At 38.8% G+C, this 27,087-nt stretch overlaps 1 protein-coding gene across 1 annotated transcript in view; it reads left to right on the forward strand.

Moving 5' to 3' along the window:
- The window catches only part of ROS1 (ROS proto-oncogene 1, receptor tyrosine kinase), a 74,289-nt gene extending 48,546 nt beyond the window's left edge, over positions 1 to 25,743 (forward strand). Inside the window, exons 34-44 of the mRNA XM_050315396.1 lie at positions 40 to 227; positions 1,205 to 1,294; positions 2,012 to 2,147; positions 2,570 to 2,732; positions 3,009 to 3,073; positions 5,748 to 5,877; positions 6,888 to 6,985; positions 7,600 to 7,803; positions 8,867 to 9,001; positions 14,299 to 14,462; positions 24,568 to 25,743. Of these exons, the coding sequence (XP_050171353.1) occupies positions 40 to 227; positions 1,205 to 1,294; positions 2,012 to 2,147; positions 2,570 to 2,732; positions 3,009 to 3,073; positions 5,748 to 5,877; positions 6,888 to 6,985; positions 7,600 to 7,803; positions 8,867 to 9,001; positions 14,299 to 14,462; positions 24,568 to 24,713 (1,519 nt within the window). The 3' untranslated portion in view covers positions 24,714 to 25,743. The remainder of the gene's footprint in view (positions 1 to 39; positions 228 to 1,204; positions 1,295 to 2,011; positions 2,148 to 2,569; positions 2,733 to 3,008; positions 3,074 to 5,747; positions 5,878 to 6,887; positions 6,986 to 7,599; positions 7,804 to 8,866; positions 9,002 to 14,298; positions 14,463 to 24,567) is intronic.
- The last annotated feature ends 1,344 nt before the right edge of the window (positions 25,744 to 27,087 follow it).

The following is a 27,087-nucleotide window of genomic DNA, read 5'->3' on the forward strand; positions in this document are numbered from 1 at the left end:
TAATGACATATCTTTGTTGTTGTGCTGTGCATGTTTCAGGAAGCAGTCTGGCAACATCAGCAAAATGAAGTCCTTGTGGGAGGTGGTTTACAATGGCTCCTGTGGCAGTATTTGCACATGGAAGGCCAAGAACTTAGAAGGAACTTTCCAGTTCAGAGCAGCAGCTGCAAATGCACTGGGAGTTGGAGAATACAGTGACACAAGCATGAATATAATTCTTGGTAAAGGTATGTCTCATACTTTAGTACTCTGTTAATTTTTATTTATTTATTTATTTTTAGTTCTAAGTAATCATACTAATTTATGAACAGAGACTTGCTATTTTAACCACGATGTTGCTGCAAAGGTAAAGTAATGTGTCTAGTAGGTAATAAATGATGACGTTTATATGATGGACCCCAGCTGTTAGTGCTCATGCAGGCTCTTCTGCACAGAACAGTGGGCCTGAAATGTGCTTCTGCTCATTTATACCAGTTTGCTTCTGTGGCCCTGACACTGCTTTATGATATGATTCTTGAAAAAAGGCAAGCTCCCACACTGGGCAAAGGTGTGAGTATTACTTTTTTCCTTCGGCCAGAATGTTAGACCTACACTCTGTGGGTGCCTTTGGAAATCTCATCTTGAGTGGTTAAACAGTTCAGTATTTTCTCTTTCTGCATGCACTGCAGGTCATCACCACAGGAATGGCCCAGATCTGGGGAAGAAGGATTAGTCTGACCAAATGCAGACATCCACATACAGTCTACAAGAGAGCTTTGTGCAGAGGAATACATTTACACAGGAGCCCCTGGTGGTCTAGTGGTAAAGGCCCGGCGCTATCACCGCCGAGACCCGGGTTCGATTCCCCATCAGGGCCACTCCCGGGCAGGTGGGGCTCGTTAGCCCTTAAAGGCAACCCACCTACGTCCTAAGGACCTCAGTGCCACTGTCCAAGCTCGCTTGGCCCTGGCAGATGAAGCTTAGGATTAAAGGGTGGGCTCAGTTCCGCGCACACTGTGTCTCACCTAAAAAAAAAATCCAATGCGCAGGCTGGAAGGTGTAAAGACCTTCCCCGGATCTTCACTCGTGTAGACTGGCCATTATATTTATTATTATTATTACATTTACACAGCAGGCTGCTCAAGGGTTCTCTCAGGTCACCTCCATAGGATTGATCCTGTTTGTATACACAATCATTAACAAATTTTCCCCTTCTATTTAACAGAAGGCATGGGCACCGTGGGCACCATTGCTGTCATTGCTTCTGTGACTGGAGTTCTTCTGATTTCGGCTGTGGTCTTGCTATTCGTTTTTGGTATGTGGCTTAATTTTTGCATATGTTTGGTTTGCCAGACTTCAGTAGAAGGCAGTCCAGGTGTTGAGAGATGACTGTCCTCCAGGTTTAAGGAAATGCTGAGCTATTCCTAGGATGGGAGCTGGAAGGAATTTTCATATTCTCATTCTCCGAGGCCCTAAAGATAACTGTTTATATTTTCACTATCGAGGACAGGATGCAAATTCACTCCATCCTCAGGCCTTTCTTGCTGTTGATTACCTGCAGAGAGAGCATAGGAATGCTGAAGAAGCTTTGATGTTCATGTGTATCCTTATAAAAACTTGTATTTACAATTCTCAAGTTTGGAACTGCATTTCTTCACCCAAGATCTGATCTTTTTCTTAAGCTTTGTTTCTGAAGAAGGGATGTAATGATTACCCTGAAGTGTGCATGTCCACATATGATGGTCCTGTCCTCTCACTCCTCTTCCTTTCCCTAGGATGCAGCAGCCACCCTTTGGGCTTGTATCCTGCCACATACAGAAATGGATGCTTGACTGGTTTCTCAGCACAATGAGCTGAATATGTGTTTTGTGGGAAAAAGTTGGCCGGATGGCTGGTTGGAAATGACTTGCATACATGAGCTGCTTGGGGGCCATGTTGAACTGAATAATAAAAAGTCTGTAGCCTTTCAACCTGTTTGCACATTGGGATGCTCTCAGTGTGAAATACCTCATTGTCTCCTTTTCTGTTCCAGTATGGCACCAAAGATGGAAACCCACAAAACAGGCCTTGCCCAGACAGATAGTGTTTATCAAGGAAGATAAAGAACTAGCTCAACTCAGAGGGATGTCTGAGGCAGTGGGAATAGCCAATGCCTGTTATGCTATACGGTATGTCCTCAGGGCAAAACCATGTATTTTCAGGACGAAAACATGTAAAAGGGCTTCCCTGTACCACTTTTCCTCAGGGCACTCATTCCTGACACCTTAAGGTAGAGTTAAGGGCTGCATATGTGCTGCAGGGCAGGTCTGCTCTGAAGGGCACCCCTGACATGTGGTCTACCTGGCGTGGAGCCTGGCCTGGATTGCCCCTAGCCCACTCATCATGCTCACCCTGGCCAGAAAAGCAAGTGCATGAGGAAGGACAAAGTTCTGGTGTTTTCCAACAGCTTCCAAATCATCCAGGCCTCAACTAAGCTTCTCTTAAATGTACCTGATGATACAAATAGTACCAGCTTCATCTGAGGAAGAATTTTAATAAAATGTCAAACATTCTTAGGTATGAACAAGTGATTAGTGTTGCTGTTTTGTAGTACTCTTCCTTCTCAGGCAGAGGTTGAATCATTGCCAGCTTTCCCTCGGGACAAACTGAACTTGCACAAATTGTTAGGAAGTGGAGCATTTGGAGAAGTGTATGAAGGGACAGCAGTAGATATCCTGGCAGATGGAAGCGGGGAATCCAAAGTAGCAGTCAAGGTAATCGTAGCTGTGTATTTCTCTGGCAATGGAATGGGATGGGCAAACAGATTTGTCTTAGAGGTTTTACCTGAGCCACGGGTGTCGACAAATCTGCGTACTTCGTTGCAGCATTTCTTGCAAGGCACTTAAAGCTGTGCCCATCTCCTTGTAATGATTTTTGGAAAATAAGGTATATTTAAGGCCATGTCTATGTCTGATTGCTTTACTTAAGTGCTATGTGATGATGTTGGTGATGACCAAAGTGTTACTACACTTTTACTTTCTCTTCAGCAGACTTTGAAGAAGGGTGCGACAGACCATGAGAAGAGCGAATTCTTGAAGGAGGCATACTTAATGAGGTAGGGACAGCTCTGCCTCTGGGCACCCTTCAAAGCCAGCATCATGTGAAGATGGTGGCCTTCCAGAGGAATGAAAACATCACTTTCCTCTAAACAAAGTATTGTGGCACTTTTAGGGTGTTCTCCTGTTTCTGCTAACAAAGTAAATCACTACTGATGAATCTTAATGAAACTAAAGCTCTAAAACAGATTAGCAAAATTTAAAATATATATTGCAAGTTCACTATGCTCATATTATGAATTTATTTGGGTTTGGACTGGTGTATTTTGGTATCCATGCTCATCTAAGACTAAGTTAGTTGCTAAAGGCAATTCGACAACATTTGGCTAATCCCATTTTACCAAAACAGATCAGCTGATCTGTTTACTAAAACACATCAGAATCAGCTGATGCCTTGAAGTTTTAACTTACTGTGGAAATTGTTTCTAAAAAGTGTTCATATTTACCACTAGAGGCTGCCACATACCTTTTCTGTTGAGGTAGATGTAATGCATCTGACACCAATTCAAGAATTTCACATCGAAAGGTTTGTGTTTCAGCTGGAAATCTGGTTTTCCAGAGTCTCCACGGAAATAAGTAGAAGTTCAACTGAAGTTTTCAGATGGTAACACTGGACTAAGAGTGTGGTTTAATTTTCAGACACACCTCTGCTCTTCTTTGACTTTTATTTCATGAATGCAGAATTAGATGCATTTTTAAAATAATGCAGGATCTTATATCATGCACAGAAACACTGTGTTATTAAATTTGAAATTGATTTTCACAGCATTCTATTTTTAGTTACATTTAAAAAAAAATCTTACATTTTTTGCCTAACTTTTTCTACACACTGTACCTGAATGAGGTAAGTGGCTTTTGAAAACCAAAATGTAACCCTGTCATTAAAGCAAAAATTAATTCTAAACAGTAGCAGTCGTGTGTAAATGTCTTATACTCTGTCTTCAGTCTATCTAGAAGTCAAATACCCAGTTAAGGTCTCTTCTGTGTAGTGTGGAAATTATATGGACCCATAGTTAAAAGTCTCTGAAACTTCCCCAATTCTGCTTTCTCGTTGCACATAATAATCCAAACCCAGAAATCCTGGAAGAATATATAAGTGAAAATTATTGCATTTAAATGCAAACCTTAATATACACCAATAAAAGTAAGTACACCAATAAAATGAGTCAGAGAAATTAAGAGAATAGAAAAGTCTATTGTGTATTCCTAGTAGTCATTAAACAATAACAATAAAAAATATTTTTTATTATTTAGTTTTTTAATATGAAAAAATAACTTAGTTCACAACATGGAGGACTTGATTTTTCTTTATGTTCATCTGTAAGGTCTCATAAATGAAATCAAGCTTAGAAAGGAAAAATAAGTGGACTTGATTGTTTACAAACCTTGATGTCAGATTTATAAGTGCAACTTTTGTTTTGCTTACCTTTTTGGAAGTTTGTTACAATTTGGATTGTAATGTTATGCATACTGGCCCAGTTAAGCTGGATATAGGACTATTTATTACTACTATTATTGCTACACAGCTGTGGGGAAATTGAGTTGTTTCTATTACAAAAAAGTAATTTGTTATCAGTAATTGGTGAGTCGTGTACAAATATGTATAGGAAATCCTTGTCTGTATCCCATCACTTGGAAAGTAAGGAATGACAGCTCAGTGGAGAAAGGTCTGTGTTGGTTGTAGGGAAAATGTCAGGTGCTCCTTCCCCTCTTTTTGTTCCTGAAAGGACCAAAGTTTCTCTGATGGAAAGCTATGTGCTAGGGACCAGGCGGAACTGTCAAATTCCAAATCGCACTTTTTGCTAAAGTTTTGCCTACACCTGAGATTGTGTGAATTGAAAGAGGTTAGAAGGAAAACGTACCTCTATTTTATTTGTTTACACTTGCACATTTGATGGCACTTTGGACACCATCATTTCTCCTAGTAGAGTCAAGTTTCTCTGACTACTGGTGCAATTGCTTTCACACAGTGGTGAGTAGGAAAACCATTTTCTAAAAGAAGAGATGTGATTGCAAAAACACAGGCACTGACAGAGGCAAAAATATTCTTTCTTCATTCTTTAAAAAGTGCTAGGTCTGAGAGTGCCAATTCGTCTGTGGTAATCTCTATCTTTTTAGATACACACAGACAATTACTTGCATACCTACAAGTATTTGTCATGTGTATTTTGTTTCTCTTGAAAATGTACTGTGGAAAACAGTTCCCCTCTGAATTGTGAAAATAATATATTACACCTTGTGCTTTTACCTTTCTCTGTGCATTTTTCTGAATCAACAGTTCTACTGTGAATATATAAGTAAAAGTAATCTATTACAATAATATGGATACTTTCAATGTACAGGTGGCAAATCATGTTATTCCTAGAAGAAAATGTCATTTGGCTACCTTTCTTTGCTTCCTGGAAATAAAATGAAGTGTGCTTTTTAATATGTGTGCATGTATTAGAGTGCATGTCAAAGACAGTGTAAGACTGTGTTTTGAAGGGATGTCCCTGAATTCTCCCCATGACTGAGCAAATCCAGGCACTGTGAGTTACTGAATCATATTGTTTGTAGAGGCAGGATTGTAAAGGCCAAACTGTTCCTTCATTACTTACAGCTATATACACTTTGTTAGCTATTAACCAGATGGATTTCTCATATATAGTCTTACAGTTGTTTCTTTCTCTTTAGTAAATTTGATCATCCCCACATTCTGAAGTTACTTGGTGTGTGCCTGTTAAATGAACCTCAGTATCTTATACTGGAGCTGATGGAAGGAGGGGATCTACTTAACTATTTACGAGGAGCCAGAAAACAAAAGGTAAGGACTGTGAGACTTATATGTTTAACCTGTAACTACTGACAGTTTCTCAGTTTTTCCTTTTCTCAAAATCCACGCTGATGTTCAGCTGTTTCTGTACCTGCAAAGTCTGACTTGGTATTTCCCTAACACCCTGAGACTTTAATGTTGAGTGCTGACCTTGCATTCAGTGATGCTGTGAAGAAGATTGAATGCCATTAGATTACTGACCAAAATCGTGGTTTCAGTCATGAGATGTCTGCTGAATTTCTCTCTGTCAGAATCATAACCAGTCCTTTGGAAAGTGATCATAAATAATGGTGGCCATGTATGTGGTCTACTAGGCATTGTAGAGGTTTTTTTTGTCTTTGAATAACAGCAGTATCATTAGGGTGTGAGGCATGGTCAAGACATATAAGAAGATACTATCCCTGTATCCTCAAATTCTTCAGAAGGAAAGTGGAGACAAGACTAAAGAACAAACAACTTGAAGTAAATTTCTTCATAGTTAGCATGCAGATTAAGAATGTGGATGGATTCTATGATTGTAGGTCAAAATGACTCGACAATGAAATTTTATATCATGATAGCAATTGTACAGTTCATTTACTGTGATCTGATCAAATCCACAGTCAGTACTGAACTATACTGAAATGTATATACAGGTATTCTACTAGAAATATGCCACACTGATTAATACAGCAACAAGGAAACCTGATCTGATAGTGGGAGGAAATTTTCAGAGTCCCATTTCTTCCACAGCTCTGAAGGTCCGAGGATATTTTTAGCCCCAAATCAAAGAACAGGATGTGTTCACCTTCCTTACTGTGTAGTGATTTGGCAGTTTACCCTACTCCTAATTAATATTCACTCTATTGACATACAGAGATTTTGCACCTGTGCTTTGACTCTCTTGGAAAAATCCTACACATTTAAAATGAGGAAACAATATCATCTTTGCATAGGGAGGTTGTCATTCTGAGTTGGTAAAGCTGGAAGGCATGATTAACCTCTGTCTTTCTTTCTTCTAGCTCCAGAACCCTTTACTGACAGTGACTGATCTCTTGGATATATGTTTGGACGTTTGCAAAGGCTGTGTCTATTTAGAGAAAATGCATTTTATACACAGGTACAGAACTTATGTTCTTAGCCTTCACAGGTTTACCCACAATGTCAGGACTAATTATCTTACCTGGCAAAAAATGCCTAGAAAGACGTCACAATGTAACAGAAAAGGGGAGAGCACTGGAGTAAAATCTAATATTATGCTTCTCTGCTAAATATCGCCTGCAGTTCTTTCACAAAATGATGTGCTACTCTAAGATCTGAATCCAGGACTTATTGAACCCTTGGCAAGAATCATACCCTGTGCAACAGAGAGAAGGGCAAGTGGAGAGATCCAATTTGCTGTCCTCATCTGCCTAATAGGTAGCTTTAAAGGACACAGACTTTTCTCACAGAAGTACAGGGAAAAGATGAGAAGCAACAGGTACAACTTACAGCAAAGGATATTAGATAATATTGTTCACTACGCAGGGTCAACCACTGAAACAGATTGTCCAGAGGGGTTGTGTCATCTCCAGTCTTGAAGACATGCCAAACTGAACTAAGTCAGGTCTTAAGTCCCATGATCCAACCTTGAGGTTGGCACGGCTCTGAAGAGAGGGTTGAACCAGATGGCTTACAGACCTGCGTTATTCTGCAATGCAAATTCCACCCTCTGTTTTCTGCCTTACAAATCAGGGACCTGGCTGCTCGCAACTGCCTTGTGTCAGAGAAGGAATATGAGAGCTCCTCCCGGATAGTAAAGATTGGTGATTTTGGACTTGCCAGAGATGTCTACAAAAATGATTATTACAGGAAAAGAGGAGAAGGCCTGCTCCCTGTCAGATGGATGGCTCCTGAAAGCCTTATTGATGGTGTCTTTACAAATCATTCTGATGTCTGGTGAGTTACAGCAGCTACACAGCTGTGGGAATAATCATACTAAATCCCACAACAGGAAAATATTGGTTTATAGGAGGAATTAAAAGGCTGTATATTGCCACCTCTAATAATTTTTAGGCTAAGACAGATTTCCTCCTAAGTGATATTTTAATGGGCTAATGAAAAGTTTGGCACCACAAATATATTATATATATTATGAGCATATTTCTTTATGCTTTGAGCTCTAGTACAATTGACTGCCTGCATACTGTTCCATTTTGGTTTTCGTTTTCCATTAGTTCTATTGTCACTTCACTCCTACAGCCAAATACTTCCCCCTTACCATTTCACCCTCTTCAAGTGACTTCTTTATTTTGAAGATCAACTTTCTCAGTGTCATCAGGGGAAAGTCAAAGTACTTGGCTGTGGAGGTTTACCTAAAGTGTATATTTCAATGGCTTTGAGTGCGTGGTGAAGAAGCAGAGACCCACTGCCAGGAGACATGAAAAACCCCTCAAACAAAACCAGATCCACAAAACCTGAGATTCACACAAATTTAGATTTCGTGGCCATAGATACTCATGGTGGGTTATATCCACCAGTCTTGTCCAAGTCCTCAGCCCCTGCACCAATCCATTTGACTGTCACTCTTGCACTTATCTAAGCAAGTCGTTTAGTGCTCTGTGCCAAACCAAATGAGGTGCTGATTGCTCCATGAGTGGTGTTTAGGAGAACTTGTCTCTCTCCACTTAAAACATCTCCTCTAGAGATTTCTAAACACTTGTTTAAGTGAGGACATGCTCAGTCAGGGAGTGTTGCCCAGGGAAGATGTGTATACTCACTGCCTTCTGAGCTGCATCTCAGTCTGAGAATGTGTGTCAGTTCTGCACATCTATTTTAGCTGTTCCAGAGACTGGCATAGGGACAACAATAAATTAAGACTTCTTACTTAATTTTTCTAACTGAGTCTTATTCTTAGGTTAGACACATTTTAGCTGTTAATAAGGAGATTATTCATGAGGACTGGCTATTAATTTTTCTTTTCTTTTTCTTTTTCTTTTTTTTTCTTGGTGGTGTTTTTTAGGGCTTTTGGAATACTAGTGTGGGAAACATTAACTTTGGGTCAACAGCCATATCCAGGTTTGTCCAATACAGAAGTTTTACACCATGTACGATCAGGAGGAAGGCTGGAATCTCCAAACAATTGTCCTGATGACCTGTAAGTTAATTTTGTTTAAATGTTGTTGACAACATCTATAAGAAACAGGAGGCTTGTTGCCATTCATACCCACACAGAGCTGAACATCGTTCCTTTTTGTTTCCAATAAAACAGCTAGCACTGCTCGCTGCCAACCTGCTGTTAATTCATCCAGTAGTGCAGCCTGTGAATAAGAACATAAGTATTGAAGTTGAATGGTGGATATCGGTCTTTTAAACAGAGTTCCAGGGACAATATAAAGTCAGTCCTGGGCATGAATCTGTAGTAATTTGAGAACAGGCTGGAATTGGAACCAATACCCGGTGGTATTGGTTAAAAGTTAAGATGTCTTTAAGAAAGAATTTACTGGTCTAGTAATAGTGGATATAACTGGCTTTCTCTATGGTAGCTGCAGGAATTAGGCTAATATGAGAACATATGTGAAAAATAAACTCTGTTCTCTTTATAGATAGAATTCTTGCAAAAACCAATAAGAAAAGCCAAAGTAGTACAGGAAAAGGGAAGTCTATAATTCTGGTTAGTCTTTAGCTGGGCTGGGTAAATAAAGCCTTGAATTTCTGTTTGTGTCTTGAGCACAAATCTCAGGTTTAATTGCAAAATTCTTGCAATTAAAAGAATAAAATAAATATGTCTAGTGGATCAAACCCATACTGATGAGAAGTGTGTAAAGGAGGAAGCTGAACATGAACTCAACTATCACTCAATATTGTCTAATTTCACGTCTCAATTTGTTTATCATCCATTCTGCATAAGCACTCACGACAATGCATGTGATAGCTGGTCCTACAAATAGGAGAGGCTACTGACAGTGAACAATTCTTACTCTTGGGGCTGAGGAAAAGGCTTGAGAATAATTCTGTGACTGGAAAATCAGTATTTCTGTGATAGATTTTACAGCCAATTACCATTCTCTGAGTTCAAAAAAGATTATTATTTATAATTATGCAGATATAGCTGAAACACCATAGTAGCAATTAATAAAACCCAACCCAACCCAAAACAACAAAAACACCAAACCAAACCAAATAAAACCAAAACCTTCCAAGCTTTAGCACTTGGAGAAACTGGAGAACTGAAGAGATTAGGATTTTAAGAACAGAGGGAAAACTGGAAGTCACAGAACAAATGAGAGCCCAAAGCCATTTTATTTTCAATATCTTCTGCTGAAAAAGGTTTCCTCAATAAATTTCTGACAGCTGCCCTGTGAATAAAAAAGCATAGGAGACAGCTATATCCATGTACTAGTCTGACATTCAAACTTAAGCAAAGGCTCATAAATTGCCTTAAAACAAGTGATCAGATCTTCAGAAAAATCAAGAAAACTTAGCTTGAAGTAATTTTTAAGGTCCCAGATCTTGAACTTAGCATAGCAGATAGGGCTTAAACACTGGTCTGCCTGTTGTAACTTGTAGGATCAGTGCCTAATAGTAGGAAAGCCAAGGAGCTGATGAGCTTAGACTCTTGTACCATCTTTTATCTCATTTGGTGAACACTCAGCACCTGCATGAAGCTTCTGTCAGTAGCATAAATAGCTTTTTGCGGCTTTCCTAGGTCATTAATGGCATGCCTGGATTCTTGACATTCCTGTTTCCCTCCTTGAGGTTTTGAACCTTCATCAGGACACCAGCCGTCAGTAATTGTCTCCTCGGCACTTTGGCTTGCTCATTGTCATTTGACAAAACAAACCATCACTGATAGGAAGAGAGTTCAAAGGCCAAAGTACTTCAGCTGAGAAGTGTTTAGGAATCTGTGGTAGGCTTACACTGTAAGTGCAAGTAGGGCTGGCAGAGAAACCTTGGGGTGAAAAAGCACTAAGGAAGTGGGATTGTTTTGTTTTGGGTTTTTTTGGCAGGGCAAGAAATTCTCCCCCTTGCCTCCACAAGATTTTGCTCCAGGGACTAATCATCAACTTTTCCCCAAAGAAGTGTGGATAGATAAAGCTTGGTAATGAATTGGAAAAAGGGGCTTGGGGACTTATAAATGACACCTGTTTATTGAAATATAAATTAGATCTATGAATGGCACTACATTTGCAGTCAGATCCACATCTGGCACAGTCATTTGAGTGTGAGGCTTGCATGCAAGAGAATACCAAGGTTTGGATTTATCTGAGCTAACATAGATCCTCAAAGTCTGTGGATTACAGTCAAGAGAATTTGTACAAGCACCATACCACTTGCTGACCTGAAGTTGCAATTTCACCAAATGCTCAGTCCCATGCAAATTTCTGCAACTGACTTTGATGAAGAAATTTTAGTTTGGTAACTAAAAGCTTTTTGCTATTTTTCTCTGGGAATGGCCCCTGGAGGGACTAAGAGAATGAGAGAGAAGAAGGCCTTGATCAGAATGCACCAGATGAAATCAGGCACTCTTCTTCATCACAACAAATTTTTCTAAGAAAATTATATTTTCCATTTCATGTGAGAAAAAATTGGTAATGCTGCCCTGTAGCTTCCGTGCTCTGTAGCAAATTTCAGGAATTTTTCACTTTCAGCTTCCAGTATTGGATACTGAGTATTAGTTCTTAGTTTTCCAGGCCCTTGAAATTTAATTTGCCCCATGTATGCAGCTCTGTTGGACATACGGTTGTCAGTTGTTGCACCCAAATAAAACACAGGTGTGAAGTGTAGGTGTGTAGGTTTACACATAGTTGAAAGGCTAGTTCTTAAACCTAACATAAACCTTTAGCTGAGGCTGTGTTTGGAACTGTTATTTTTCGCTTTTTCCTGAAAGGCTTTCCCTATAAAGTAGGGGAGTCCTCTGAGTCTCTTTCTTATGGTAAATGGTGCACTGTTTGCCAACATATGTTTGGATCCCCAAATATACAGGAATATGCCCAGGGTAAAAGTTATTATTTATAGGCAACTTGGCATATTAACCTGGCTTTCACCCTCTTGAATGACCTCGTGCTGATGCATTTCTGAGCTAGTGAAAGTTTATGTTGTATGACTTAAAATTTTCGGTATCACAGCATGACTTGAAAGCTAAATATCATGCCACAAATAGCTGCACATGCAAAATTTGCAGATATATTTTGAGGCAGTATGAAAGTTTTTGTCATTAGAAACCTAAGGCCTCCCTGAATTAAATACTTGGTGAAAAATACCAGTTCTATATGGTATTGATATTTTAAGACAACTAACAAGTCATTTAATTTAGGAAATAAAAATATGGAATATAATTAAAAAGAGAAAATTACAGTACTGAATGTTTCAGCAACAATTAATGTCCCCACTCCATAGCAAAACTGAACTGCTTTATAAAGAAGATTGTCCAATAAAACATTAAAGACAATGATTGGTCATAGGAATAAAAAAAATTCAGAATCCACACTCGTGATGTCCTTGTTTCATAAGTGAAAAGATTTAGATTGTATATAAGGAGTAATTTGTTAATGATAAGGGTGGTGAAAGACTGAAACAAGTTGCCCAGAGAAGTTGTGGATATACCATACCATCCCTGGAGCTGCTCAAGGCCAGATTGGATGGGACTTGAACAGTCTGGTCTAGTGGAAGATGTCCCTACACACAGCTGGCAGATTGGACTAGATCATCCTTGAAGGTCCCTTCTAACCCAAAACATTCTATAAGTCTATGACTTATGTATCATTTCCTGTTTTTTCTTATTCTGTTGGCTTATGGCTGGCTGTTTCTTCCTTTCATTTGAAGGAGCAGTGTATTCCATCAGCTCTTTTACTTCATTGCTACACTTTCCACAAGGCTCTGCTCATGAGAGCCCAAGTGCTAACCTGGTGGAGCACAGCACTTGAACTCATGTATTTTGCTTAGATATCCTACCAATAAGCACATCCAGAAAGCAGATTGTTTGGTTTCCAGCATCCAAGGCTGGAATTTAGTGTGACAGACACTTTGTTGACAGCAGAAGGACAACCAGTTATTTAACCTCATTTTGAGTCCTATTCAGTACTTTTCCTTCCATATTTCCAGTGTCATCAATAACCAGTACACCTGAAAGTAAGCAGATGAAGTAATTCAGAGTGTTATGAAGTCACTACCATTTTTCAGATTCTTAAAATGGATTTTCAAAATTTCATGGGATCATTTTCAAAAAACAGAATCCCTCTGTTCGACTTGGAAACCACAGGATACAGGTCAATGAAAAGTGGTTCTGAAACGGTTTTCCTACTCACATTCTCATCCAACACTAATTTTTTAATGAAAAATATAATTGAAAAATCAGAAGTCAAGAGATTTTTCCCAGCTGTCACTAAGGGTTTTGTAAAGTACCCAGTTGTGGTGAAGGACATCAGTCATCTTTTTAAGATGGATAAGCAAGGATATGAGCAAGCCAATTCATTTCACATAACAGTAATGCCTGGTATCACATAGCAGCAGGTCTGGGAGGGTGTTTGTCAGGCAAGGGTTTGAACTTAGGGCTTAGAGGTAAATGCTCCACATTCCATGAGCAGCTTTCTGAACAGGCCTTTCACTGGCTGCTCTCCGGTTTTGAGACTCTAAGACCTCTTTCCACTCCCAACACTTAGCACGTCCAGGTGCTGGCTGTGTTTTGGTTTTCAGCCTGTCTCCCACTGGCTTTTGTAGGATTTGGTTTTGTGTAGCATAAACTCACCTTGACTAAGGAATCAAACCCAGCCCTATCCTTTATACAAACAGGAGGTAAAGTTTTCCACTGAATGGTAAAGATAGTGTTGTACAAGGTGGGCTAGAATCCCTGCACCCGGAGGAAATTCATACCATTTTTGCCTTTGATGGGAAAACTTACTCCACTTTGTTTTGGTCTGGAGGTAGAAATCTAAATTAACTCTCTCTGTGCTGGAGGGTTTGCCTTGAACTTCCCCTAAATTTGAGGTAGGATGAGTTGAAGGAGGATTAAATAAGTTGAAAACTTCAGGTTTATTTCTGGGCGCTTTTTTTTTTTTTTTTTTTTTTTTTTTTGTGAGAGAATTTCCTACTTTTCTGCTTCCTTAGAAAATATTTCTGGTTTCTTCAGTGAGAGTAGATGTTAATGGAAAATATGGTTTTCAGTGGTAGTGGGTTTTTTTGTGCTTTGTTGTTGTTTGTTTGTTTGTTGTTTTTATGCTATAGCTGTTCCCAATCTCAAAAATATCCATCTTTGAAAAATAAAAAGGTTTCATGGTGAGTATTCCTGACACCTGGTCTTTAATTTGTTTTTCCTTTCCTCAGCAGCTGATGATAATCTTTGTACCACATAGAAAGTTTTCACACTAAACTTGCTTCTCAGATGTTTAATGGTAAGTGTTGAGATGGATGATTTTATTACTGTTAATGTTTGCATTGTAAATTTTTCTTTTTCAGATGTGATCTAATGACAAGATGCTGGTCCCAAGAACCTCGCAACAGACCTACTTTCTCTTATATTCATGACAAACTACAAGAGATGAGAGACTCTCCACTGTCCTTCACCCATTACCTTGAAGTCAAAGAGGCATCAAATGGAGTCATCAACCAAGCTTTCGAAGGTGAGTCTGGGCCAGCACCTGCTGTTCTTGTGGCCTGTCTCCTGTGAGCAAAGTGGGATTCAGCAGTGCTTTTCATTGCATTTGTCATTGTCTCAAAGTCTCTGCCTGTAAAATGGAAACAGCAAAGATTTACCTTGATCATAATGTACTTGTAAGAATTCATTAGGTGCCACTAGGTACAATGCATTAGATAAAGCATGTGTAAGATTACCAAGCAAAAAGGCCTAAATGAGGTTGCAACTGATCCTGACTCACAGAGACATCCAACTTGCATCTAAATTTCTGATACTTCACAGCCCTGTGTCCACTAAAATAAGTGCTTAAGTTCCTTGTACAGCCAGGAGAGCCTTAGAAGGCTTCTGTGTGGAAATCTGTTTAAATTTCAAAGGCATCTACATCCTCTATATCTGGTAAACATAGCTGTTAGACACTTATTGTAGGAGTACTGATTCAGTAGTCTCCTGAAAGTGAGGCATAATTTAGTCTCCCAAGTACAGCAGCCTTTATCCAAGCCCAAATTGTGATGGAGTCAGGTCTTCCCTGTGCTCTGCACACTGTGAATGAGCAAACTAGATGATGTTAGGGAAGGCACACTTAAGATATGGGACACGACAAAGCCCAGTTATGTAAGAACATTATTCAGGTTGTGAAGGCAGGAATTAAAAAAATCGGTGGTGCTAAATTTGAAGTTACCCACGCAACTGTGACTTAAAATCACCTAAATATGGAAGTGAATGTCCTGACTGGGCCAGAACAACAATCTCTTCACATCCTGCAGTAATTCCTGGCTAACTAAATATTTAGAAAATTAAAATCTTAATAAACAATGTAATCTGAATCTGCAGAAAAGGAAGGTTTTTTTAATTGAAATATTTCACTTTTGTTTCACAGATCTCTTTTGTTTGTTTGTTTGTTTGTTTGATCTGTTTGCATTCTATGGTTTTCTAAAGAAAAATATTGAATGGTAAAAAAGGTAATTTCCATTCTAAAAAATGGAAAAAAATCCTAAACCTATCTGTTTCTAAAGTATTTAAAGGCTTTATTTTGGTGAGAATTCTTCTTGGGGTTTTTTTTCCCCTCCTTCAACAATTGTTATTGAACTAGGACCTCATCCTGCCTCACAAACAGTTTTGGTACTTTAGTATTTTGTCTTTTCTTAAAAACTTCCTGATCTGTCACAGTACTCAAATACACAATTACATAGACATTTTTCTACAGGAGACTACCTATGTTCAGTTCACTGGTATTACCTAGTGCTCACTTAATGCTAGTCTCTTTGATGTTTTGCTAATCTTTATCATTTTGTGTAGCTTTACAAATTTCAGTTTACACCCATCTTGATTCCTCTTTATGTCAGCTCCAGTCCGTGCATGACTTGTTTACATGTCACTGTAAGACTAAAAACTTTATAAAGACATGATGGGACCAAAGTAAACCAGCACTGATAACCTATTATTTCATGCTTTTTAAACAGCTGATAATGAAAAGCTTTCTTTATTTGCATATAATGGAATTCCTTAGTTTCTTTAAGGGTATCTTTGCTCTGAATAGTGGCATCCAGGAATGAGATACTTAGTCTGGCACAAATCTAAGCCTGGCATTAACTCAGGAAAGGAGTACAGCCAATTAATTAGGCACTATGCCCAAGCTAATAGCCTTACATTTTGGATAGACTTTATCCCACCTAAATGCAGCTGTCTACAAGCTAGGAGTCTCATCTAAGATATTCTTCTACATAGCTCTGTAGTCAGAAGTAGAAACAGATACCTCCAGAAAGTGACTGCTCCTATGTTTTAGGCATGTATCATAGCATGAAAGGAGTCACCTTTTGCTTTACTCTTCACTAATTATGTCTGGTGTCTAGGTAACTTGTTACATTCTCGGAGTGAATACACAGTCATAGGGTGACTAAGATTGGAAGGGACCACTGGAAGTCATCTAGTCCAACATCACTGCTCAAGCAGGGTCCCTTAGGCACGTTACTCGGGATCATGTCCAAAATACAACATCTCAGATACAGTATCTCAGCCTAAATGTTTAGTATTCAGGTGGCTACAGGAACACAATGTCCACTGGGCACAGGGCTGTACTGATTCAACTGCTTGCACCTACTCCTGAGCTATTGTGGTTTCTAGCTTAGACATCTCTGCACTGTGCTCCCTTACTCCACAAGTGACAGAGACGTCAAAACTAAGGGAGTTAAGAAATTCTTGTGGCATTACATCAATATCTGTTAAAATCTTTATCAGGACTGATAATTCTAAAGAGAGGCTTGCCTTTCTGCTGCTTGGAATGGGGAAAGAGGCTGGAATATAGGTTGCTGTCCTTTTGGTAAAGCATACCTGGCACAGATGTAACATGAAAGAATTTTAGTTTCAGTCTCTGCAAATCTCTGTTTAGCATGTGTCAGCTAAGCATGATCCTTTCCCTGCTGTTAACTTGCTCAATCTAGCTAAATAATTAATTTAAATGGGATGAAAAAATATATATTCTTAATGTAAAAAACATTATTTTACCAAGATTTCAGGTTCTGCCACACAGTAGAGATCACAGAGATCCTGTAGAGATCACAGTAGAGATCCTATTTGTTTTCCAGGAACAGAAGTAGTATTCTTAGAAATGACTAAGTTATTGCAAAGGGAAATGTGGATTGAGGCTTCCATGAAAGGTTTCGCTTTAAATGATAAAAAATTAACAAAATCAGTTTACTGCAGAAAATGTTGTTGTATAATGGACTTTAGGGGTTGTCCTGAATACAGTAGTATGCCATAATGTATGTGGTATTCAGGGAATCTGTTGATGGTGGTCACTTTTAAAATCAGACTCCATTAACCCTGTTTATAGTAACTTGGTAAAATCAGGCCCTCTCTGATAAGCAGGGTAATTCAGTGTAGGCAGAGCTTTGGCTCTCAGAGCTCATGCTTGGCACACTCTCTCCCTGAGCCTTGGACCTTCCCCCACTAGCTGCTATGTTTCTTCTTCTGGCTTTCCCCCATTCTTCCCTTTCCACAGGTTCTGCCCAGCTGCTGTTGCCACAGATCCATTGCTGGATCTCCGCTGCGATGGGATGACAAAGCAACTTTTTTCATGCTTCCATTCAATGTTTTCATGCTTCAGTTCTCAAAACTCCTCCATAACTTCTCCTCAAGCTCATTTGGTGATTTTCATATAGGGAATGCCCATCAAGAAACTGCATAGCTTGAATTTTATTCATCTACATATCATGCTTTCATTTAAATGCGTTTAAAAAACTAAACACTCCATTAGCTCTTTGCATGTCTCTATAATGCACAATACTTATTTTCCTAAATATTCATAGTTCTTCTGTAAGTTCCTGTATATTCATAGTTCTCCTGTATGTTGTTTTTTACCCAAGTACAGTCTTTATAAGCCCATTAAAATGTTATGCTGTGTACTTGACTGAAGGTCTAGAGTTCCAGTGATGTCTTAATGTTGTTGAATTACCTGATCAGGGAGACATACATGTCATTTTTCTGTAGCTCTCCAGCTTTAAATTAATTCTACAGTTTTTCTGCCTGCAGCATAAATCTCATGCAATGAAGTTCAGAGAAATGTAGGCTCCAGAAGCAAGATTAATTTAATCAAGAAAAGGCCACTCAGATTCTAGCTAAGCTTACAGACTAAAATGCATCCATTATGACCCTGTCGAAAACAGTTTAGGGCTTAGAATATGTCTTAGTTTGTAATTTGTAAAATATTGTATAATAGGTAAGTGATCTTAAAAATTTGCACTAATTTTTAGCTGGAACTAAGTGAAGTACTTGTGTTTGTAGTAGTAGTAGAAAGATGACAGCCAAAACAAATCCAGAAGACTGCTCCATGACGGATTGTCCTGGACAACATTTTCCAAAAATGTTACACGGTCATTGGCCTTTGTGTGTAATGAAACTCCTGTCATGAGCGTCCTGCCAAGAAATGTTTGCTCTCACCAGGTGACCTGGTTCCAAAAGAAAGAGACAAATGTCAAGCAAAGTGAAACACCACGCCTCAAAATAGCTGTGATACTTAGCTTCACAAGGAATCACACACCTTTCAAATTGTCTTGAGTCTTTCCTACATGTAGGTAGGCACATCTTTAGCAGATCCATACATGCTGTCAGTGCTTTTCATAGGTGGAAGAGGTAAAAAGCATTAGATTTTCTCAATAACCTTAATGCCAGTGCAGTATGACACACAGATGGCAAGAGTGGGTGAACTAATACAGTTAGTATGTTAGTGGTCTGGGCAGCACTCTAACAGGATAGCATGGGGACGGCAAAAGAGACACACGCTGTGCTATTGCAAGAGTTACCCTTCTAAAGCAGGTATCAAGTGTCGATAAATACGCCTGAGCAATACCAGCACCTCCTGGCACTGCTGCTTTGGAAAGGAGGGAAGGAAACTCAGGACCAGTGTCTACCAGTCTAGAGTTTTTCCTTCTAGCTCTTACAGGCTTTCCCAGGACACTGATTGTGGGCTTAAAGTAGTAGTAATGATATTTATTTGAGTGAGGGCAGCACTAACCAGCTGCAGGACTGAGACACCAGTGGGTTTTGAATTCAGTGGGACTTTACTGAGCAGAGGCCCTGTCACCAGAGTACCCATTCATTGCTGAAAGATAGTCTGTTCTTCCCCCAGTTACAAGAGGTGCAGTGTGCTAGAAGGATGGCCCTGCATTGCTGTAAAAATAACCGGACCATCTATTTTCAGACATAACTTTTTACATTTGCATATATAAGACAGCACTATATTTTTTCAGGTCCCAAGAGTGCCCCCTTACAGATGGAAACACCTGTTTAATTTGGCAAACGTTTTTGCCGACATCGGACAACTGGGCATTAAGCAGCTGGAGCGACTCCTTGCCTTTATGACCCAGGAGGACTATTCTTATCAGGGCTGCTCCCCACAATCCCTTTTGGTCCTATATGGAAAAGATGTTTAACTGCTCAGAAAAAGTATCTCCTCTAGTGAGAGAAGATGCAGGGCAGTTAGATGAAATCCAGGTTAAAAAACTAAAGACTAAAAGGAAACACATTTGGCCTCAAAATTATTTTTAAGCAATTTTTAATGATTTTTAGATCCTTAAGAAGGAGATGTTGCTTGCAAAACGTGGGAAGGTAAACGAGTTAGAATTTTGTAATGTTTCCTTTTTTTGCTTTTCTTTCCAAAACTAGTCACTCAGTGTATTTATTCTTTCAGCAGTTCAGTTACTTGCTAAAACTGTCACTTGTACTTTTTTAAAATCTATGTACAAAGCTTTGCGCTGAGGGAATTTGATATTAAAATTTAGAATCAGCGATTTCATCATTAATTATATGTTGCACTCTCTGCTGACTGACTAGCACCTGTTTTCTGTTCCCCATGTAAGAGTCACAGTTTATTTTCCTAAACCAAACTGCCTTTTAAAAAACTATTCCACACAACTCTCTGAACGTAAAGTAATCGCTTGGACAAACGGAAGCTTCTCTAAAGCAGATGTGTTGATAAGAGACATTTTTAAAACCTTGTATCTAGTCTCCTTTGTATTTTTCTGAAATTCAATAATCCTCTCCCCACTTAGCTTAGTGAGTGGCTGACCCAAAGCCAGCAGAGGTCAGAGAAAAGGCGTCTTCTAAAAGAGTGAGTGGTTACAACACTGCAGGAAAAGCGAGACTTGGTGGTGTGATTTCTTATTTGTGCTCTAGACAAATGCTGTTTGATTCCAGAGGATGCACGTGAGCCATATGATGTTGCAAGTAAAGTCATGCTAATACTTTGCCTTGGACCGAGGAAAAAAAATCACATGATATAATGTTATAAGAGCTGACATCTGTGTAGACAGATGTGGACAGATATAAGCAACTAAAATGTAAGCACTGCATTCATGCTGTCTGTCTAGGCTATTTGACAGTCAGCAGAGAGCTGTAGACACATTCAGAGGATGTTAATGCATTAAGGCAAGGATGTGAAATACGCGCCTCCACAAAGCGATTCATTCCTTCTTTCTCTCTCTGTTGACTATAAAGACAGCCTAGGCAAGGAGCTTAAATTGGACACGTAAGATATGGGTCCTTAAAACTTGGAAAAATGAATCCTGCTTTGTGCTCTGGAGAAGGGGAGTGCTTTCCTATTTGTATAGCCTTATTGCATTGCAACAAATGTGGAATTGGTCTTTTTTGGTGCTTTTATGTTATTAATTATAATAAACTAGAAAAGAATCATGTTTATAACTGTAATTCCTCAGACAGCTTTTTGCACACAGAGATTTCAGTTCACAGATCTCTAAAAAAAAATCTATTAAAATAAAAAGAAAGGCAGGCAGTCAATGCTCCAAGCAGATTAGAGCTGAGGAAATGCAGGCTGAACAAAATTCTCACTTTTAACACATTTGGTGTCTGACAGAATAGCAAAGCTCCGTGAGTCATCCTCAAACCATGCAAGATCATATGCTTCATTAGACAGGAAACACAGATATATCTCCACTGATACATAATACAGAGTGGAGTATTAAAACGGATATATATTTGTTCTATTTATATTCTTACTGGCAATGTGCAGAAACTGAAACACAGCACCTCCAGCTCCAGGTGGCCATCAGGTATCAGGAAAATATTCTCTACACAGGAACTATCTCCTTGAGATAACCAACAGAGCTGAGGTAGAGAAGTCTAGGTTCAACAGACTCGACAAAGACATGTCATCAAGCACTTCTCTTGAATGTGGTCGCAGTGGCCATGCCAGTAAGGCAGCCAGTCTCTTGTTTACTACCACATACATTTTGTGGTAGTGACAAAGGACAGATTATGCAGGAGAAAATCAGGAAGGTATTAATGAGAAAAAGCAAATGTGGCTGCACTTCTAAATACCTTACCATAGTGAAGGTGCTAAGCATTGCATGGGATTATGTTACCCCGGTTTAGTAATGTCTCAGGCTAGCTACTTAGCTGGTGTAAATTGGTGGTATCTCACTGGTTTCTATGGAGCTTTGTTAATTTATGCTAGCTGAGGATCTGGCCCTGAAATAGCTGTAATAGAAGATCAGCATCTCTAGATCAGTTTGTTCAGTCTCTACCAATCAGCTTTTCTACTGACATTCTTTTTCTTTTTATGTGTTGTCACCTTCTTGAATTTAAACACCAAAAAAACCCTTCTGCTTATCAAGACATCACAAAAATTTACACCCTTCCAGGCAGGACTTCAAAACATGTTGTGAGCCCTCAGAGTCTACTAAGCAGGCAAGGAAAGACACCACAATCCTGAGGCAGCACCATGGCTGCTCTGTGGCAGGAAGCAGCCAACTGAGATGCTGAGACTGGGAAGGGGGAAGCACAGATATTATCTGGTTAAGGTCAGTCTCCTCAGAGGAGGCTAAGCAAGCAAACTTTATTCCTCGTTATGTATGAGTCAGGCGATCACAGTTTCTTGCGTCAATTAATGCATGGCTCTCTAGAGTAAAGCTTCTGCCTACCCCTCGAGAGAGGTATTGTAATTAATTTACCTGCAGTTTAGCTCAGATGCTGTGATTTAAGCACAAGGTTTAAACATAAGATTTAAGCACAGCACTACTAGGAAAAGTGTTCGGCAAGGTCAAAGCAACATGAATTGAGGACCTGAGACATGTGTCTGTCCAAGTACAATGCTGAGTTTTGAACTTGCCGTTTTAGCTATTGAAAGCAGTCTAGATGAGACAGCTCAGAGCTCAGTGGGAACCTGTTTCTCAGCAGAGTACTTCTCGGCCTGTACAAAGCTCTGGACTGACAGAGCTAGCCTGTCTCGTGCCCTGAGGTAGGTTGTTTAAAGCGACCATGGGTAACACTACACTATGCAGCAGTTCACAGTGTAGACAACCCTTCAGAATTTAAGCATTTGGAGTTGACTCCCCAGCACGACTTCAGATTCCATGAAGGTGTTCCTTGGATGTTTCCTCTTGGGGTGTTTTGTTGACTCAGCCAGGCTTTGCTTGTGAAATCTGAGGGGATCACATCACATGGTTTATCCTGCATTTACTCACGTATAACCCAGCATGACTATACATCAATCAACTAATTTTAGCAATGTTAAAACTGAAGAGAAAATAACGATATCTCATAAATACACTGGCCTGCCTCCCTACTCCAGTTTCTCTCTATCTTCCTTCAATTTCCTAATGCTTTTTGGAAATGAGGTTCCAAAGATTATTCAGAATTCTTTGAACTGACTTACGGCTTCTCAGGATGATGGTGTGCTTGTAACCCTCAGATTTCTAGGGCAATTTCACATCTTATCATGATTTTTTTTCTTTGTTCATTTTCAGTATTTTCTGTCTCCACCCATCCTTTTGCTCCATCTAAATCAGCAAAAATTATTTGCTTGCTTTGCTGACTTACACAACAGTCCAGCAATGCACTATATAACTTGAGACCTTTGTGTAGCTTCTTTGGCTTGTACAGCAAAGTGGTGCTAAACTTTCATAGGCACTGAATACTGTGCTAACAGATGATTCAATAATGAAGGAAAGGGCAGTTACAGTCAAAAATCTCACTGTGAAAATGGTAGTGTATCTTATACATGTCATGTTATAGGAGAAAGGTCATCAATACTGTATTCTTCCTCCCTCTTTGGATATTATAAGAATATTGTGCAAAAATAGGCTTTCTTGATTATTTCGTTCCCAAAGCTGAAGAAGTAAAACAAAGGCAAGGTGTTTGATTTTTTAGATCTTTTTCTCTGTAATGAGAAACACAGTGGTGCATAGGCTGAAAAAAGGATTATAATATTTAATATATTCTGTAGTTCTTCAGACCTGTTGGGGAAAGAATTAGTAATGTATCTATATATCTGGTAAAAATATCTCAGTGACCTCATACTCACATTTGTGTAAACATCACCTCATCAGTTCCAGATACTTATACAGGAAACAAATCTGAATGCTCCTCTAGTGTTCTATACTTAGGCAGGTCAGCCGGCATATGTCTGGTCTGTAAATACCCAGTTTTACTTGGGTCCTTATTTTAAGTATTCCCTCTTAAGAGTTTGCTGTAAAAGCGCCTTCAGCATTTGCTTGTGTGCGCCTTTTTCAAAGCAGCTTACCCCTGGGGGTTCCTATTAAAAGCTTTATTAAACAAAACAAAAAAAAATACAAAGAAGAGCTGAACTGACTGGTAAAGTCTTAGTTGGGGTTGAATTACCAAATATTGCCATAATAGCCCTGAACTGATGAAGTGAGTATCAAATGATTTTTCATTGCTGTCAGTCTCTGTGGTATGTGGCCATAGTTTGCTCTATGGCCCAAACCCTGTCTTGCTAACAGGTTCCTAAAACCAAAATTCTCTTTCAGACTTTTCCTGATAATGTTGCCTAATGGACTCTAGCATGTGGAACACATTTCTCACTTTATAGGTGGGGGAGATGTGTGATTATAGTGGCCTAATAAATTGTGTGTTGCCTGGTGGAACAGCACAACAGTTGCAATTCCTTTGAACACATAGCCCTGAATATCACATGCTTGATTTTTCAGTTATGAAGTAAAATAAGGAGATAGTGTAGTAAAAGAAGGTACATATTGCAGTAAATGCAAAAAACCAGCAACATTCATAATTTGAGCATTTCATTAACTATTTTTATATTTTTAAAAGGTATATCCCCTGCAATAGATTTCAAGCAACTATAGTATATGTGAACTGCATCAAATTAAGGAAAAATATCAAGTTTTTAAAAATGGGAAAACCACAGTGGATTGACAAGTTTAAGTTTCTAGAAAGACAGAATACTACAAGTCCTTTAGAGAGACAGTATACAATGATTTAGTAGATATAAAACTGCCTACATTACAGGAGTCTTTAGTGGTATTATTAGCAGGGTTACTACAAAGGTATAGATTAAAATCACTTTGGCTTTGTACAGTCTATCTTTACCATGAAAGGAAGCAAGTGGAGGTCTGAATACTGATGACCAACCTTTCCCAAGTGATCTGCTTAAAGTTCTAATCCATGCAGGCATTAACAGAAAATGAATTTGAATCATCAGTCACGCCTTATGCTGTCACTAGCCCAACTTTCTCCAACAGCTGTCTGATTTTGTTTGATTTCAAATACTACCTGTATATTACTGGACTGTTTGATTGTCTGTTTGTTTGTTTTTAATGCAGATAATGAGATTCCATGTGCAGATTCAGACGGTGTTCTTTCAGCCACATTAATGGAAACTAGGAATCAAGAGGGCTTAAATTATTTGGTACTAGTCAAAGAAGGCAAACAGGACCAAGGAAGCATCAGTTCTACTGAACTTACTTAAGCCTGGCTCTCCCAGAGAAAGAAGAGAAAAACTCTTCCAAAGAAGACAGAGGCAAAGGAAAATATTCTGCAGACTGTAATTTTTACAGAGGTGGTTAAAAAAAACCCCAACGACTTTTTAATAAAGCTACCAGAAAATATAATAAGATAGCAAATGATGTGTACCAGAATAAGACAACAATTGTGTATCCTTTAATTTTCTACATGTTATGGTGTTGGGTGCTTCAGAGGAGATAGTTAAGGTAATAACACATGTATCAGACAATAAGTGATTTTACTGTGGTATTGATTAAACTTATGCAATCATATATGTCTCAGGTACAGACAGTCCTTCAAAAAAAGGGAGCATTGGCATGCTGTTTCAAAGAGCTGACCAGCTTGTTCATGAAAAAAACCGAACAATTCAAGTCTAGCTTCACTGTGCACAAACAAGATTTTAAAAATTGAAAAAACAACATAAATGCTGAGATTCAAATCAGAAAGCAATCAATGAAGGTTGTCCACTGCTGCAGATGGCCTGGTTCACTATTTAATTTAAACAAGTGCTCACAATCATCTTGCGTATTAAGTTGCACAACAAACAGTCCATGAATCTGGACAGTTCTGTTTTCTTACATTTCTTTTACTTTTCCTTTTTAATGTTCATCATCCTCACTTATTTTTTATGAGAATGGGTGAAGGGAGATACTTTTCCTTGGTGTGTTTGGAGATCAACTCAAAGTACATAATAAAATTAAGTCTAAATCATTACTGAATAAAACCCAGGAATAAGCTTTTTGGAACCTTTTGTTATGAGCAGTAGTTTACAAATTATGTAGAGCTATTTACTGACATCTTTCAGGAAGCTAGAAACGTGTTATTATTTTATGCAAATATTTGATAACGTGGCACACTGGAGAGTAGTAATGGCACTATCTGATGTCAGAATGTATACATTTTCAAGATGCAACTCCAATGAAATCAAGCTTCAAAAGTTTCTGAAGTGGAGATTCAACACAGATAAAAAAGAAATTTGGACTTTGACTATTTTACTCAAATGAAATAAAAATTAAGATATTTTGAACTATTTGAAATTATTGAATTATTTCAAAGTCCCTGACAAAGCCCATTAAAGCATTTTGTAATTATATAAGCAGATTTGCTAATAGCAACAATTGCAATACTTTGCTATTCTCACCGCACTGTGAGCAACAGATAAAAAAATAAAAATACTGTATTTTGTTTCCTTCCTCTTCAAGTGCTTCTTATTTGGTTGTACAACCAATAGTTGTACATTCCTTCCATTTTCAATAATGTAAAATTACTGATGTTTATTAAGCTGTAACATGTGTGAGCCAGAAACCAGGAGGATCCCAGTTCTGTAGTCACCACACCTGAATGTCTTCACATCCAGTGCACAATTCCACTTAACTTAAGAAGACCGATCAGTCAGCAAGCCACAAACAAAGTTTTGGGAAAACAGGACTTCATATGATACCTTTTTCTTTAGTAGGAGAAGCCTTCAATCCTGCTAAAATTTTGTCTAGGCAACACCTTTCACAGTTCCTCTTGAGTGCCTGTGGTGTGATATCCCAAGTTGATTCAGTTTTGTGTAGGTCTGCATTGGAAAAGAATCATGGAAGAGCCTAAGTGACATGTAAACCGGGTTAGTGGGCAAGGTGAGTATTGGTAACACACAGCAGTCAGGAGCTATGCCCTTCAGGTACAGTGACAAATATCCAAACCGGCACAGAAAGAAAATTCTTGTTTTGCTCACATCTTGTAAGTGTTGCAAGATGAGGCTAGTTTTAGTGAAGGATTTACCGCATCATGATGAGAAAGAAAGTGTCAAGTTCAATAATACATTGCTAATAAATGAAATCTTAGGGTATTGGCCAGTGACCTATGCCTTTTGTGCCTAATAGTATGAAAAATGCATTGGACTGGATAAAAAACAAATTTATCAATCCAAATCTAAGGATCCTGATCTACAGCTTGATGAATTCAGTGGAAAACACAATACCTAACCTTCCACATACATAACTGGGTCATGCTCAGTGATACAGCGTGATCATGAGCATGGCCCTACTCATACACCAGCGTTAACTCCATTGTCCCTCTCTCAATTTCCTGCCTTAAATTAGTAAGGATGCAAACGCAACTTTTCTACTGAGTTATAGTAAGGCTGAATTTGATGTATGCAAATTTAATCTCACTTGCATCCACCCATGATGCTACCTGAATAGAGTTTCTTAATCCCTCATCTGTTTGTTTCACCGTTCTCTTTATACATCTTAATCATTTCACTTTCTCTGTCTTATTGAAGTGTTGCTTCCTCTCTTCATTCAAACTCTTCTTGATGATTCACATTTTTCTTATCAACACTTCTTCACTGT

Source organism: Myiozetetes cayanensis, unplaced genomic scaffold, assembly GCF_022539395.1.
Source record: "Myiozetetes cayanensis isolate MyiCay16 unplaced genomic scaffold, myiCay2020 scf2-11, whole genome shotgun sequence".
NCBI classification, from domain to species: domain Eukaryota; kingdom Metazoa; phylum Chordata; class Aves; order Passeriformes; family Tyrannidae; genus Myiozetetes; species Myiozetetes cayanensis.